The sequence below is a fragment of the Rhinichthys klamathensis genome, unplaced genomic scaffold (genome assembly GCF_029890125.1).
Source record: "Rhinichthys klamathensis goyatoka isolate OS25496 unplaced genomic scaffold, OSU_Roscu_1.1 h1tg000076l_1, whole genome shotgun sequence".
Taxonomy (NCBI): domain Eukaryota; kingdom Metazoa; phylum Chordata; class Actinopteri; order Cypriniformes; family Leuciscidae; genus Rhinichthys; species Rhinichthys klamathensis.
In genome coordinates this window covers 3,691,207-3,706,060 of record NW_026606618.1, presented here as the reverse complement: position 1 = coordinate 3,706,060, position 14,854 = coordinate 3,691,207, and the positions used below count along the sequence as shown (strand labels likewise).

The following is a 14,854-nucleotide window of genomic DNA, read 5'->3' as shown; positions in this document are numbered from 1 at the left end:
GCACAAGATACTTATATTGGATCATCAGGAAGCAACAGAATATACGCAGTTTGCCGTGCATTTATTTCCCACATCTCTATAAATAATTATTTATTGATCATTGAAGGAACTATGGTTTATGAAACTGCTAGCCTAGACAAAACCCTCCATCATTGAGTCACTATGATTAGTATTTCAGAGCAGGGTGAAAATGCAGTGCCACGCCTGGCAAGAAATGTAATCATTTTCTGTCATTTATTCGGCACATGATTTAAGAGACTGCTGCAAGAGGATCCTTGACTGCTTTATGCAGGGACCGTATTAGGGAGGAAGTCAAAAAAATAAATAAAGATGGCACAAATAAACATTAAAATGGCACAAAAAAGTCTTACTGCCTTCTTTTATGTTCCACGGAAGAAGAAAGTCATAAATGTTTGAAACAACATTAGGTTGAGTAGACATTTACTTACCCTCATGTTGTTTCCCTTATCAAGAAAGATGTTTTATGAGGCAGAAACTTCATATTACTTGTATTGATATGACTCAAAGGTTGTTATTTCAATTTCCCAGACTTCTCAACTGTGAAAGGAAGCAGAGATAAAGCAGTCAGTGTTTAGAGTGGTCATGTCGACTCTGATCTGCTATAAATAAAAGAGCAGTTTTTGATTATTTCTGCATCAGTGCACAATCATTGAAAGCAATATACAAAGGTTCAGGACTATTCATGTTACCTTTAATAGTTGATCTTTTGAATCTATTAAAATACTTCTGTAAGAATAGAGTATAAAAAACGTGCTAAGTGTTTTTACAGGTTTTACCGGTTTCTGTCCTTTCTTTTTGAAACAGGAATATTGGCCATGGCATATCAAAGGGCTCTTTCTTTCTTCCTTTTTTTTATTTTTATTTTTTAAATGGCCAATAGCCTGTAGATACATTACCGGGGGTGGGGGTCGGTGGGAGCATTCTCATTTTAAAGCATTTGATTGGACAAAATGTTGTGTAGTGCAGGATGAGTCATCAATATTTTTGATCCAGTTTCCCAGAAGTTACAAACATTTTTAAATGTGTCTTATCTCCTAGAACTTATGTTTACGCGTACACTAGCATATTTATGTCTTCATTTATATTTTATAAGCTCTGTGAAAGTTCCGATTTATTTAACCTTGCTTGTTTTATTGTGTAGGCCTATAGGCCAACTCTCAAACTATGCATGAAAATACAAAAAGACATGATACAAACAGTATTAATTCAAATGATGCACAGCACAGTATTTTCAGACAGTATTATTCATCTCGAAATAAACAAACATTTCATAACTCTGAGAAGAAAAAACAAACCGTTTGCCTGAGGGCAGCGAGGAAAGTGGGAACTGGCTACAGGGTCATTTGTCATCTCTGTACAAAGCAAAAGCCCCCAGGACCTTCATACTGAGACACACTCATATATAAGGACTTGCTCACAGTGAGAGGATCCTGGAAAGCAATATACAACAATTCTCATTCAGACAAAGCAAGAGACTGCCGGCTATTAATCATCTTAGGCTTGGACAGAGAACAGCAGCTTTTCTTTGAGCATGTCTCCTATTGTCAACCTCTTTATGGGATTTGGAGGAAATGGGTCATGACTTCCTGCACTCATTTTATAGTTGAACGATCTAACCTACAAAGGTGAGGTTTAACAAGAACTTATGAGCCTGTGTGGGGAACATAAAGTTTGAAGGGAAAATTCTCCAAGAGAGGTATAATGCCATTCAGGGTTGGATTTATAGGGTTCTGGGGTGGGCTACGCCTCCAAAATTTTCTCAAAATGAAATTCATTCAAATTATTATTGTTAGCGGAAGTGACACAGGATTGTGTTATTCATATTCATTTAGGAGTGAGTATGCATCTTTTCTAACTACTGATTATGTCATGTCTAAATTCGTTTGAGTTTGTTTAATGTCGGCATGCGATAGTCTTGCAATTTTAAATGAGAATTGTCCATTTTATTTCATGGTAACTTGATTTTAATTATAATGAACTGATGTTATAATTATCTCAGTAATAAACAAAACATTTGGCCTCAAGGCTATGCATATTTATGTACGCAGAAAAAATTTGCCATACAGATTTGAAACATACAGTATGAACATTTGTGTTTACCTTCGTTTACCTCGGTATAGACTCTATCCTCTATTTCATCTACTACACTACAGTATGTCTAGGCAATCATGTTTCGGATCACCCATTTCCCAGCTGCATTTTGTCATGTATTTTTATACTTATATTTTATGTATTTTATTTTGAAATAATTAATACTTTTGTAGAGCCATTTAGCTATTCCATTTTAATTAAAATATGTTTGGTTTTTAATTATCATTTAGTCAGAATACAGGGCTACTTTTGAATGGCCATCATTGGAGGAAGAATGTTTTTTTTCAGAATGGCGTTACATTATCTTACCAGTAGGGTTAAGCAGATAAACTCAGACACCTTGTTCATATCAGTCTAGATCCAATTTCCTTCATTTTTCATTCGTCTTCAATACCAGTCTTTTTACCATGAGATCTGATTAAATGCAGTCTGAGAGTGTTGCTGAAACTCAACAAAATGCACCTGACAGTCTGAGGAGTGGGAAATGATGAATATCTGAAGTTTTCTGCTCCGCTAGAACAGCAACACTGGAGGCAGAACCGAGCAAAGGCGCAGACAGAACAGTTGCACGCTGCATATCAAAGATCGTCTCCTGCAATCTATTATTATATCACTGATAGCCTACTGGAGAATGGCATTTTCTCATTCTACCATTTGTCTTATGTCCACAGTTTCATCAAGGTACAAACACGGCCAAAATGAGAAAAAGTTTTGCTAAAAATCAGTCAAGTGAACCTTTCTTTCACTCCAAATTTTTCTATTTTTCTCTTCCTTTTTGAAGTTTGTAATGGAGAGGATTCTACAATGTCCCTAGAGAGAATCAGTGTGATAAAAAAAGCCCTAGTGAGCCAATTAAACCTTACAGAGCAAATAACAAACATAATATATCATGCGTAACAATCTCCACATGGAGTGTATGACTTCAGTTAACTAATAAATGTTTTATCAAACCATTTACACTGTCTTTCTCTATAGAGACTTTCTCTCTGCACTAGCCTACTGGACTTTTCATTGTTTTTCTATTTACTATTCTGTCTGTGTAGACTGCAAATATTGCTTTTATCTTGAAGTTGATCTGCGAATGGTGATACATGGTTTCTTATCTTATATATTAAGTTTATAATGGTGTTTTTCCCTTTATCTTTCAGCAGCCATACTCTTAAGCAGAATATTAAAGAAAAAGTCAACTTGACCTTGTTTTATGCCATGCTCGTAAAGTAGAAGGACAATTCATTGACCATTGGAAGGCAGAGAAATGTTATAGCCTACTTGCCCTAAGTTTTAATTGTTGGTTCATAAATCAGTGGCTCCTGAAGTACAGGCTAGTTAAACCTTCATTTGTGTGCTGCCTGATTGGGATAGTTTTGATAGAATTGTTGGGTGGGATGACCAAATCTCGGCTGATGATGAATTTGGTGGGGTTTCATATGTTTTGGTATCCAATTACCTAAGTTATAAGCTGTAACTTTTTCTGTTGGTAAAAATTAACAAAATTTAAATTATGAGACGCTACATCATCAATTATTCTTCCAACACGTGTTTTTGTCTTACCCTGATTCACTATGCTAAGCCTATTATTTATTAAGTGTTTATATTTTGGATGGTTTTCGAAAGTAAATTGGGTACATACGTCACTCGCCCATGCATGAGTCTCTGCCATGGTCTCTGCGTGTCTCTGTCTCGTCATATCCGTCAATGGAGAAAAGTTATTTGCCGCATGATTGGTGTGTGGGAGTGGCACAGTTGTCACAACGAACGAGCGACATGCTGGGGCAGTTATCGCACACCTCCGTGGAATCGCCTGTTTAAAAACAACAACAAACCGAACTGAGGAGAGTCTGCAGGCAAAATGAGAACGCGACAGAGTAATAAGACGAGAATCAACATTGGCTTGGCTTTTCGGAGATAGCGGGAACTGAGCGATTTGAAATGTTGTAAAAGCGACGCGGTGAGTAAGTATTTTATTGACCAGCTATATGGAATGTATAGCTGTCTCTAACACAGTTATAAAGCATTATCTACCGTGAAGAATCACGACATTATGGGTTATGCATGGACATTACCTGTGCTAGTCATCTTGAGATCCTTTCCATTTAAACTGCTTAAAGTTATATATCTCGCGGCCTAAGTTAGTTGTGAATGTTTTATGAGCAGTAGCAGGATAATCTCTCTTTCTTTTTGTAGTTATGAGAAAAAAAAACATATTCATCCGCACAGTCATGCAGAGCTGAACCACAACCAAAACAATGTTCTTCCGCAAAATGCATGCAGTTTTGTTTTTTAACCGTCAGAGGGCCAAAGGTTACATAGTGTAGCCTACCTCAAAAGCAAACATAAGAAACCCTACTGTAGCAAAAATAAATTTGAATGTCCTTGTAAGTTATAGATAATTCAAAGACTCTCAGTGTGATCACATTGCTCATTCCACCCGTATTTAAGGTTCATGTGGAGAGTGAATCACCAGAAATCACGGTGAATTACAGCTTCTCTCCGGTATGCCCATGCAAGGCTACACGGGATATTGTTAAAAATATTGAAATTCATTTGATCATAGAGCATAGACGCATACAGGGTGAAAACCATGGTGAAAACTCAAAAAACGATTCTAGGTCAAATTGTTGTTCAGTGTGTGGATGAATCTGCAATAAGAGGACTTGAGAGAAGTGTTATGTTTAATGTGAAGTTAGATCTTTTTTGTGCGGAATGGAGAATGTTCAAAAGAATCCATGATCAAAGGGCGAGAGAAAAAGAGAAGTTTCAAAAGCAGATCTTCATGTCTACTTCAGACAAACAGGGCAGTTTTGTGTTCTCGTGTCAATATAGTGCAAGCATGTATTCGTTTTAAAAGCTAAAAAAAGATTGTAAATACTACTATAGACTATGCATTTTATAACATTAGCCTTAAAGCTTAGTCTACCTTACAAAAATTACAATGGTATTAAAAAAACAAACAAATGAATTAATGCATTTTAAATAAAATCACTCTGAAACCCTTTTTTTACAGTGTGAAAGATATCAAATTAACCTTGTGATCTGCAGTAAGTATTTTGGTGGAATCTAGTAACCATGGTAACTCTTTGTATGTGGTATACTTTTATGTAAGATACTTGAATGAAACAGTATTTTAGTCATTTTAAACATCACAGTTCTGAATACTATGCATAACAAATTCTATTCTTTTAAATGTTCCCCGTCTGGGAGTCGAACCTCCGTCTGGGATCTGAAAACAGATTATCTTGAATGCTTATCTTCCCTAAACGTATCCTATTCATTCTCTATGGTAGTGCTAATCACTACCGATGCGATATATTTTGGGCCACAAGTGGTTTTCTTGGCGCTGTTCCGAGTTGGTTTTCCTGCGTCCTGTTACTATTTAATTAAGCAGCGCATAAATCATCTTCCGCCCTGCACACGGAAAGAGCTGTTCTCGTTTGAATAAAATAACTACTATGTATATGTTTTAGTTCAAAATAAAAAAAGTGTTTAAACTATAAACAAGCGTAGTCATATGAGTCATGCCCATTGATTTCCATAGTAGGAAAAAAAAATACTATGGAAGTCAATGGGTGCTGTCAACTGTCTGGTTACCAACATTCTTTAATATGTCTTTCAACAGAAGAGAGAAATTCAAGAGGTTTGGAACAACTTGAGGGTGAGTAATTTATCAAATTAACATGTTTGGGTGAACCATACCTTTAAAAAAAAAAAAAAAATCTTTCTCCCCGTCGGGGAATCGAACCCCGGTCTCCCGCGTGACAGGCGGGGATACTTACCACTATACTAACGAGGAGTAAGTCGTGGTTATTTTTGGGCATTTGAAAAATATTGGTTTGGAAGTGTGAAATGATTAAATTCCTCATAAAAGAAATTCATAACTTCGAACTCAGATTGTGGATTCGTTTTATCAATTTATAAGTTTTACCAATCAAGAAGCGTCGTCTGCGGATTTTCGGTGAGAAATTATGTTATTCCTATACAGCCTGATGTTGAAAGGTTTTTCTTAGAAAAAGTAAAACAAAAGCGCCACCTGCTGGATTGCAAAAAGGGATATTTTCTGGGGTTCTTGTGATGAATAAAAGAATCAGATTAAAGACAACAGAAACGAAATAATGATCGTTCCACTTTATTGTAACTTTGTCTTCACATTACAGAGAAATGGCTTGCATGTACATAAGGCCAAGAGTGAATGGGTTAATGTGGAAAGAACGATGAAATGAACAAACAGACTCCAATGGGAATGCTAAGAAAACAGTGAAAATTATTGGATGTGGATTGTGTGGGATAAAATCACAATACAAAAAAAGACATTATCCATTCAAGACTCATTTACAGTACATGTCATGTTTGAGATTAAAAGTTCTGAATAATAATCACTCAGGGGTACGTGCAAGGTGATCTGTATAAATGTTCTGGGGAGGGTTACATTAAACCAGTGTTTTGGGAATGATATAACCATTGGCCCTTAATCTGTAACAGATTACCAAGTCAAATGATGTCCAAGTGTGTATGTAGTACATACAGCAACAACTCCAGCACCTGAACGTAAAGCACTTCACGTATCTTAAAAATAAAGCACATCAAAGTCCCTCATGCCTATAGTAGCTCAAACACATAAAAATTTGAACAAGGTGATACATGAATGCCCACTACAGGTCCTACTGAGGCTCCAATCTCCCATGTACCATAGTTTTTGGACAAAGGCTACGTATCCTCATCCTGTCTGTGACCCTTTACAACATCAGCTTCCTGTCTGGGTGCTCAGAGCGACCCGCTCTCTGATGCCTCACTTCCAGATGTTTGCTCTGGACTCGGTCGAAGTGCTGGAGCAGTTCACTGTAGTCGATGTGCGGCTGGGCCAATTGTTTGTCCTTGACGGGTGCCTTTGGGTGATCTCTGGAAAATTAAAACACCCGAGAACAGGCCGAATATTCAATCTGGAAGATATCAAACTTTTTATTAAGTACTATGAGAACAGACCGACTCTGATTGTTCAGTGTGGTTCTGGTACTTACACGGTCCTCATGAGTTCAGGGTTTGGCACACAGCTGAGCCGATGCGAGAGCAGCTGGAACGCCTGACTCTGAGGAAGCAACATCAACAGGCCGTACAGAGCCTTGATGAGATACGGGTTATGCTCTACATCCAGTAGCTGGAGACGAAGGTCTGCAAAGAGAATGAGTGTTAATGTGGAGAGACAGTTTGAGAATATATGAGAAACAGTTTGAGAAACACTCACAGGTGAAGATGGGGCTCTCGATTAGCTGCACAAGTTTATCCACCTCCATGAGGAAGTCCACAGTTACCTCCAGATCTCCGCTGATCAGCTCTAGTAAAGGTGTTTTTTGTAATTAAAAGTAGGATGGATTAAATGATTTACAGTAAATAGGCTAATAACTATTAGCTAATATATATGGTAATATAATATTTCAAATAGATGCAGTTCTTGTGAACTTTCAAAAAATAAAAAATGATCACGGTTTTCACAAAAATATTGAGCAGCACAACTATTTTCAACATTGATAATAATAAGAAATGTTTGTTGAGCAGCAAATCCGCATTTTAGAATGATTTCTGAAGGGTCATGTGACACTGAAGACTGGAGTAATGATGCTGAAAATTCAGCTTTGTCAGCGCAAGAATATATTACATTTTAAAATATATTAACACAGAAAATAGTTATTTTAAATTGTAATAATATTTCACAATATTACCTTTTTTACTGTATTTTTAATCAACTAAATGCAGCCTTGGTGAACATAAAAGACTTCTTAAACTAGAAACTAGCAAACAAAATATGGAGTCATTCTGGAATAGAAAGATATATTATAGACTGTTTACAGCAAGGATACAATTTCTGGATGAGGTCGTAGGCATGCCGATAGTTCTGGGTCAGGAAGCAGAGGGACACAGTGGCCACTGGATTGTGACACCAAGAGCGATAGAGGCAGCAGAAAAGAGCACAGCTTTCCTGAAGGGGAAAAAGTAGAAATGGAGAACAATAATTATTAGCACAATTTGACTGGATTTCACGAGGCATTCTTAGTGTGTTGGATCTGTTTTAAAGATTCTAGACCTCAAAGCAAATGTTACCTGTGTGTGCAAGTCCTTGAGCTGGTTCCGCAGCTGGAACAGTTCGGCTGAGGTAAGCAGAATAGTGTTAAGTGTCTGCACCATGGTGGAGGCAAACTTCAGATCTTCCTCCTTGAGTAAGATGTCCGCCATTGAGTGAAATATGTTCTCCGCGTGCAGGAGGAGACATAGCTGCCTGTTAGGAAGTAGAGGAGGAAACTTACAAAAATAATCTGACATTGAAAGATTAGTGGTGTCCTCAGATTTACAGGAGTTTCTTCTTGAACTACTACAATTCCACAGGTTTAAATCTTTGAGGAACTAGTCTTTGTTAAAAGGAACTAGGACGGTTTTACCTGATAATGAAGGCCCCTCTTACTTCTAGAAGTTTCCGCTCTAAACTGAAGCGCTTGAGCAAATTAATCATGAACTTGTAGAAGTATGAGTTCATGCTGGGAGTTGAGGGAGACAAGTCTGTCATCTTAGATCCTGTCAAATAAAAAAAATGTTGGTTTGATTTCACAAATCGCATTTTTTTGGTATCATTTGGCTTTTCTGGTTTATAGCCAGATATAAATAGTACCAGGAATTAGTTACCCACCAACTACCATTGGCTGTCCATCTTGGACCCCACCTGGAATATGGAGCTCTGTTTTGCTATCAGAGCTGTCGCACAACCCAGAAGTGTCTGTCTGCCCAGCAGGTGATGATGCAATTTCTGCTAAAACCTCCAAGTCTTTTAAAATCACCTGTGTGAGACATATTTATTCTTTAAAATGGCTTTCGCCTTGGTAGATTGGCACTGAGATGATTGGAAGTTATGATGACTTACTTCATCAGACTCGTCTGATAGTGTCTTCAGTAACATGGGGAACAAACTATCTGTGTGCTTGAACATCTGCCATAGACATACAGTGGAATTAATCACTTTTAGCATTGCATGTTTTAGTATTACCTGAAACTGCATATTTAAAGGAATAGTTCACCCAAAAATGAAAATTCTGTCATCATTTACTCAGCCTCATGTTATTTCAAACCTGTTTAAGTTTCTTTCTTCTGCTGAACACAAGATATTTTGTATTTTTTTTCCGACTATGGAAGTCAAAGGGAAGAACGAAACTCATACCGGTTTGAAACAACATGAGGCTGAGTAAATGATGACAATTTTCATTTTTGGGTGAACTATCCCTTTAAAAGGACATTTAAGAAACCTTGCGAGGGGTCTTGATGTACAAATGGTACAGCCACTTCAACACAGCGATGCGAGTCATCATTCCAGTGGATGAATCATGTAAATGTCTGTCCAGTACTTGCACTATGCCATCCAGATCCAGATTTACCACAGACCTGTCAGAACTGCACAGCATAGTGTAAATCAGAGATCTTGCAGAACTCAACAATGGCTTCTGATGTTGTAAACAATTTGACGTTGCATTTATTCTGAGGAGTAAACTACTCAGGGTTAAAGCTACTGGATGACTCCTCTATTACAATTAGTATTAATTAATTATTGAACTATTTCCTATGTTTAATGTGTTACATCATAAAAACAGAAAGACATACAGTGTTTTCTAGTCAGTGAATGTCAAAAAGTACCTTGCTGGAGTGAAGAAAGAGATGTTGCTGAAACCTACAGACTCCTGAGACTCATTTAGGGAATCTAAAATCAAAAACAGACAATATCAAATCAAAGCAGGCAATGTTACTAAAAGTATTGCAATGTACTTAACATTATGCATTTCTTTTACATTAGGAAAACAATGTGGAAACAATTACTGGCACTATCAAGGAAACGTTATTTTATTAATTACACTACCATAGGATCTCATAATCCTCCAAAAATTATTCTAATATCCTGATTATAATTTCTTATGATCAATGATGAAAACATTGGGAACTATGATACATTTTTTCAGGATTCTTTGATGAATAAGAAGTTCAAAAGCACAGTATTTGAAACTATAATTTTTTTGTAAGAATGTAAAATGTCCATTTTAATCAATTTAATGCAGTGTAATACAGTGTAAATAAAATACCTATTTAGAAAATATGTAGGAGCATGTGGAAAAAGAAAAAGTTTGGATGCATTGGCCGGGAATCGAACCCGGGCCTCCCGCGTGGCAGGCGAGAATTCTACCACTGAACCACCAATGCCTTCCTGAAACCTCATCGTCGCCCTCTGGCTTCCAAAGTGAGGCCCCTGTCAAAGACAATTTCTATATTGATCACTAGGTGGCATGTTTCCATCCCTCCATTCCTCTTATTGATAGCCAGGGGGCGACATTGTCTGTGCAGATATGCATTGGTGGTTCAGTGGTAGAATTCTCGCCTGCCACGCGGGAGGCCCGGGTTCGATTCCCGGCCAATGCAGTCACATTTTTTTTACCCCTTCAGCTCAAGTTTCTTCCACAAATATAAATAAATAAGTAAAAATATAATAAAATGCACCAAAAGAATATATAATAAAAAACATGCCATTCAGATCTCCCTCTTTCTTTGGCGTCTCATCACTTGGAGGAGAAGTTTTGGTCTGTGATTCTTCATCATCTTCATCGTCTTCAGGGGTCACAAGCTTCATCAGGCTATGATTGCATGCACTGGCAGCCTCTTTAGTACCTGGAGGGAGTTTATTGAGGAAATAGATCTGAGCGGTGATAACCTAATATTTACAGAAACACATTTAGCTGAATGGCACTGCACACGAGACATCTAACATAAAATGCAGCGCTGAGACTGAGAGTATATGCAAACGCAGTGTAGGATACTCTTTTTGCGGTCATCATATGAAAGGCAAGGCAGCACTGCTGTCAGTATGCCAGAGGAATATGGCAGTACAACTCTCCCAGCAAGCTGGATGAATTCTCTCATCCATGTCATAGACGTCAACTGGATGAGATCGTTAGCTGCAGAAAGACAAAATAGATAATTACACTACTTGCCTATACACTCCTTGTACATATTTTTACATCGGACTCACTGGATTTTGATTCATCAGACACTTGACAGTGGATGACTAAGATGTTGGCCATTTCTGCAAATTTGACACTGGAAGGATTCTTCTTAATTTCTTTCAGGAATTCCCCCAAAACCACCTCACACCTATTGAACAGCAACGGTTAATGCTCTTTAAAAATGAGAAAAGGGAACCGAAAAGAGGAAGAGACAATCTCAGGTAAAGGTGGAGATGGTGAGACATACATCCGCCTGATCTCTTTGCTGCTGTCTCCAAGAATCTGGAAGAGTCCGTCTAGAAATTCTGGCAGATAATCCAGGAGGTTGATATCAGGAACTGACTCCAACACGTGGATCTGGAGCAGAGTCAAACCATCACAGGAAGTCCCAAAAGCGTAATCCAACCATTATCAATGCTGTTATCATGAACTAAAACTATTAGAGTGCTCAACTCACCCAGGAGATAATGAATTGGCGGGCATACTGGTTGTTTGAGTAAATTCTCTCACGCAACAGAGGGACAAAAGCCACTAGGTCAAATTTGTTGCTCTCTGTTACGATGTCCTTAAAATAAAAGACAAATGGAAGTCAGATTATGTCACTATTTCATCTGATAACTACTGAATCCACATGTTTCTCATCAAACTCACCTTCAGAAGCCGATCCAGGAGCTCAGATCCACTCTTTACGTTTGGATCAGGATCTGCAGCGAGCTATAAAGAGCAGATCACATGCGAGGTGAGTCTGGGTCAACTCAACAAAAAACTGACTTAATAATAGGAATTATGTTCAAAATGTCAGTAACACAATTAAACCGTGTTTTCCCTTCCATTCAGTTATTACTGTCTTTTAGAAAAGATTATAACAGGAACTTTTTTACAGGTGTTAATTCAGTATTATTTATGCCATTTACATTTATTTTATTATAATTTCATTTTTAACTTTAGTTTAAATTTTGTTTTTAGCATTTGTCATTTTATTAGTATTTTATAAGTTTGTTTTTGAATTTTTCTATTTAGCTTAAATGTATTTATTTTAGTTCTAATAACTTTAGTACTTAAACTTATTTCAGTTAATGCAGTATTGTCATTAAGGGTTAGTTCTCCCAAAAATGAAAATTCTGTCATAATTTACTTTGTTCCAAACCCGTAAGACTTTCGTTCATCTTCGGAACACAAATTAAGATATTTTTGATGAAATCGGAACGATTTCTATCTCTCCATTGACGGCTACGCAACTACCACTTTGACGGTTCAAAAAGTTCATAAAGAGATCGTAAAACTAATCCATATTAATTGAGCGGTTTAGAATAAAAGCCTAAATTCAATCTGTTCATCATATAAAGCGATCGTGTCTCTTTAGAAAATTTTGGACTAAACTTATTTTTATGATGATCTCTATGACCTTTCTGAAGCGTCAAAGTGGTAGATGAGTAGCTGTCAATGGAGGGACAGAAATAGCTCAATTTCATAAATAATATTATAAATATAATTTGTGTGCCGAAGATGAACGAAAGTCTTACAGGTTTGGAATGACATGAGGGTGAGTAAATTATGAAAGAATTTTCATTTTTGGGTGAAGTAACTTTTTGACCTAATATTTATATTTTATTTCATTTCAGCTTTATTTCAATGGCCAAAAACGTTCTTTTAGTTTTTTTAAATGCATGTCTACATAGTTTTTAAATTAATTTTTATTACAGTTTTAATTTTAGTTACATCACTGTAAACAAAAAGAAAATAAGAAATGTTGTCGTTTAAGTTTTTTTATATAAAAAAAAGTGTTTTATGGTTTTAACTATAATAACCCTTTATTTGGTGACAACAACACTGCTTTTTACCCCACAGAAATATTACTTTCTATTTAAATACTTTATGGTACTGATTACTAAACTCTTCAAGACTAGCATGAGATACCATATGTGACTCATTTTCTACCTTTCATGCGTGCGTCTATACATGAAGGGGCATCAGCTTACCTTGCTAAGCCCATCGAACAGCACATTGAAGTGGGGCAGCACTGCTCCTCTGGCAACCTTCACTATATTGTAAAGGGCTTCACAGGCATAGTAACGAAGACGGCTGTCAGAGTCATTAAAACAGGTAAGAACCGGATCAATGAGTTCCTTCAGGTACAATCCAGAATCCTGAGAAGCACAAAAGATAAGATAACCAAACAAAATCACCATATTTGCTTTGGAATTTCATGCATACTGAACGTCTAGCAGTCAATTTCGATAACCACCAACGAATCAAAGACCTCCTGTTTTGCACAGTTAGTTCACATACTTTTCCCAGGGCAATGGAGCATGCCGCCAGCCCAATGAGGCCTCCTTTTCGGCTGTGAGGGTGCTGGGACAGCGCAAACTCTGTGGCCAATATCTGGATGACATGTCTGATCTGTGCAGAGTTGTTCTGGGCTACAAATTCCCGTACAAGCCTGGCAGAAGAGTGGGGAAAAGCATTTGAAAATACTGGCTAGGCTTCAAAACTACTTTTATTTATGTAATAGACGCTGTTTGGACTATGGGCTATTGATCATAAGCATGACTAATGAGATCATGTGGCATGTCAGATGACCAGCTCTCCATTGGGCAAAATAGCAAATACCAATGACTTAGTACAGAGAGAAACGAACTATACATGTTAAACTACTGCATGCAGTAGAATGTGTATCAGCGCAATAAGAAAGTATACACAAGTCTACTGAATGGAAATATTAATAAATATATGTATATCCTTTTGCATATTCTCTTATTTATGAGTATTTTGACCAACCAAATAATAGGTTATGACTCACTTTTCAATCTCAAGAGCTGCCACCTTCCTCTTCTCGTACAGTTTGTCGTTGAGAGCTCTCACAATGTTTGGTGTCAGTGGAGAAAAATCCTTTTCTGTGTTCATTTTTTCCAAGTATTTCAGAAAAAAACCTTAACTTACGCATAGGACACAACTACGAATGTTAAAACTGATCTTTGAATACAGCTCAGTGAGTGAATAAAGAGAATGTCTCATTAGATGACAGTTCGGTCAGTGTATGACGGAATACATGTGTTAATGTTTCATCTAAGAGATTTTCGTCATCACACGCTTGTATTGTTACAAACAAAACCGGCGCCCTAAAATCTGTTTCCGAGGCAGAATCTCATCACAAGCATCACTTATAAAATAACAGGACCTGCTGTCTGCGACACTGAACTGAAAGCGGAGAGCAGATGATGAGCAGTTACAGCCAAAGCAGAATAAAAGCCTTAACACCTCTATAACTTAAATAATTTAGAGCCGATGATCCGGGGGGAAACGATTGTTTCTGTACAGAACATAAACCAGATAATTATTTCCTCGCCAATGATGACAGAAGCAGATCGCAGTGATTTTCAATGTAAGAAATTGACCATAGCCGCCATATATCACGACTCACATGACTTCCTACAAACATCTACGGCTGGTAAATCGAGCTCCGATGAATGGATTTGTTTTGATTACGTCAAGAGTCACATGTTCTTTGAAAACACATGACTGCTGAATTCGGAACATCATACTAGCTAGCATACTATACTTTAACTATTTCTGCCTAAAAATAGTAATATAAATGGCTGAGGTTTTATTTCTTGATAAAAAGGTGGTTGTATGTATTTGTACATATAATGTAGGCCTATATGACCTATCATTAGCCTATATATTAAGTTATCTTTTTAAGAATATGTTTATTAATTGTCACT

At 37.1% G+C, this 14,854-nt stretch overlaps 2 protein-coding genes and 3 non-coding genes across 5 annotated transcripts in view; 1 reads left to right on the top strand and 4 right to left on the bottom strand.

Moving 5' to 3' along the window:
• Positions 1-1,446, bottom strand: part of galnt18a (UDP-N-acetyl-alpha-D-galactosamine:polypeptide N-acetylgalactosaminyltransferase 18a) — a 99,486-nt gene extending 98,040 nt beyond the window's left edge. The window contains exons 1-2 of the mRNA XM_056251013.1: positions 1,317-1,446; positions 450-558 (exon numbers count right to left, since the gene is read on the bottom strand). The gene's annotated coding sequence lies outside the window, so the exon portion shown is untranslated. The remainder of the gene's footprint in view (positions 1-449; positions 559-1,316) is intronic.
• A 4,384-nt stretch (positions 1,447-5,830) lies between these two features.
• Positions 5,831-5,902, bottom strand: trnad-guc (transfer RNA aspartic acid (anticodon GUC)). Its single transcript has one exon. It is a non-coding gene; the product is annotated as a tRNA-Asp (tRNA).
• A 532-nt stretch (positions 5,903-6,434) lies between these two features.
• Positions 6,435-14,582, bottom strand: vac14 (vac14 homolog (S. cerevisiae)). Its single transcript, XM_056251008.1, has 19 exons — positions 13,933-14,582; positions 13,422-13,572; positions 13,112-13,279; positions 11,784-11,846; positions 11,590-11,697; positions 11,380-11,489; positions 11,159-11,280; positions 10,947-11,084; positions 10,657-10,797; positions 9,778-9,841; positions 9,393-9,537; positions 9,014-9,079; positions 8,783-8,930; positions 8,538-8,670; positions 8,203-8,377; positions 7,962-8,080; positions 7,349-7,428; positions 7,125-7,275; positions 6,435-7,005 (listed from the first exon to the last, which is right to left on the bottom strand). Exons 1-19 carry the CDS (start codon positions 14,034-14,036, stop codon positions 6,843-6,845), a joined length of 2,349 nt encoding a protein of 782 aa, XP_056106983.1. The 5' UTR covers positions 14,037-14,582; the 3' UTR covers positions 6,435-6,842.
• Positions 10,265-10,335, bottom strand: trnag-gcc (transfer RNA glycine (anticodon GCC)). The gene has a single exon. It is a non-coding gene; the product is annotated as a tRNA-Gly (tRNA).
• trnag-gcc (transfer RNA glycine (anticodon GCC)) lies at positions 10,481-10,551 on the top strand. The gene has a single exon. It is a non-coding gene; the product is annotated as a tRNA-Gly (tRNA).
• Positions 14,583-14,854: the final 272 nt, after the last annotated feature.

Bases quoted from the DNA above. Each gene is read 5' to 3' on its own strand.
- vac14 (XM_056251008.1), bottom strand. From the start codon at position 14,036: ATGAACACAGAAAAGGATTTTTCTCCACTGACACCAAACATTGTGAGA. The intron at 9,842-10,656 runs GCATGTTTTTTA...TTTTGATTTTAG, and splicing joins GAAAGAGGGAGATCTGAATG to ATTCCCTAAATGAGTCTCAG. The intron at 7,429-7,961 runs GTATCCTTGCTG...AGAGCTGATCAG, and splicing joins TACGACCTCATCCAGAAATT to CGGAGATCTGGAGGTAACTG.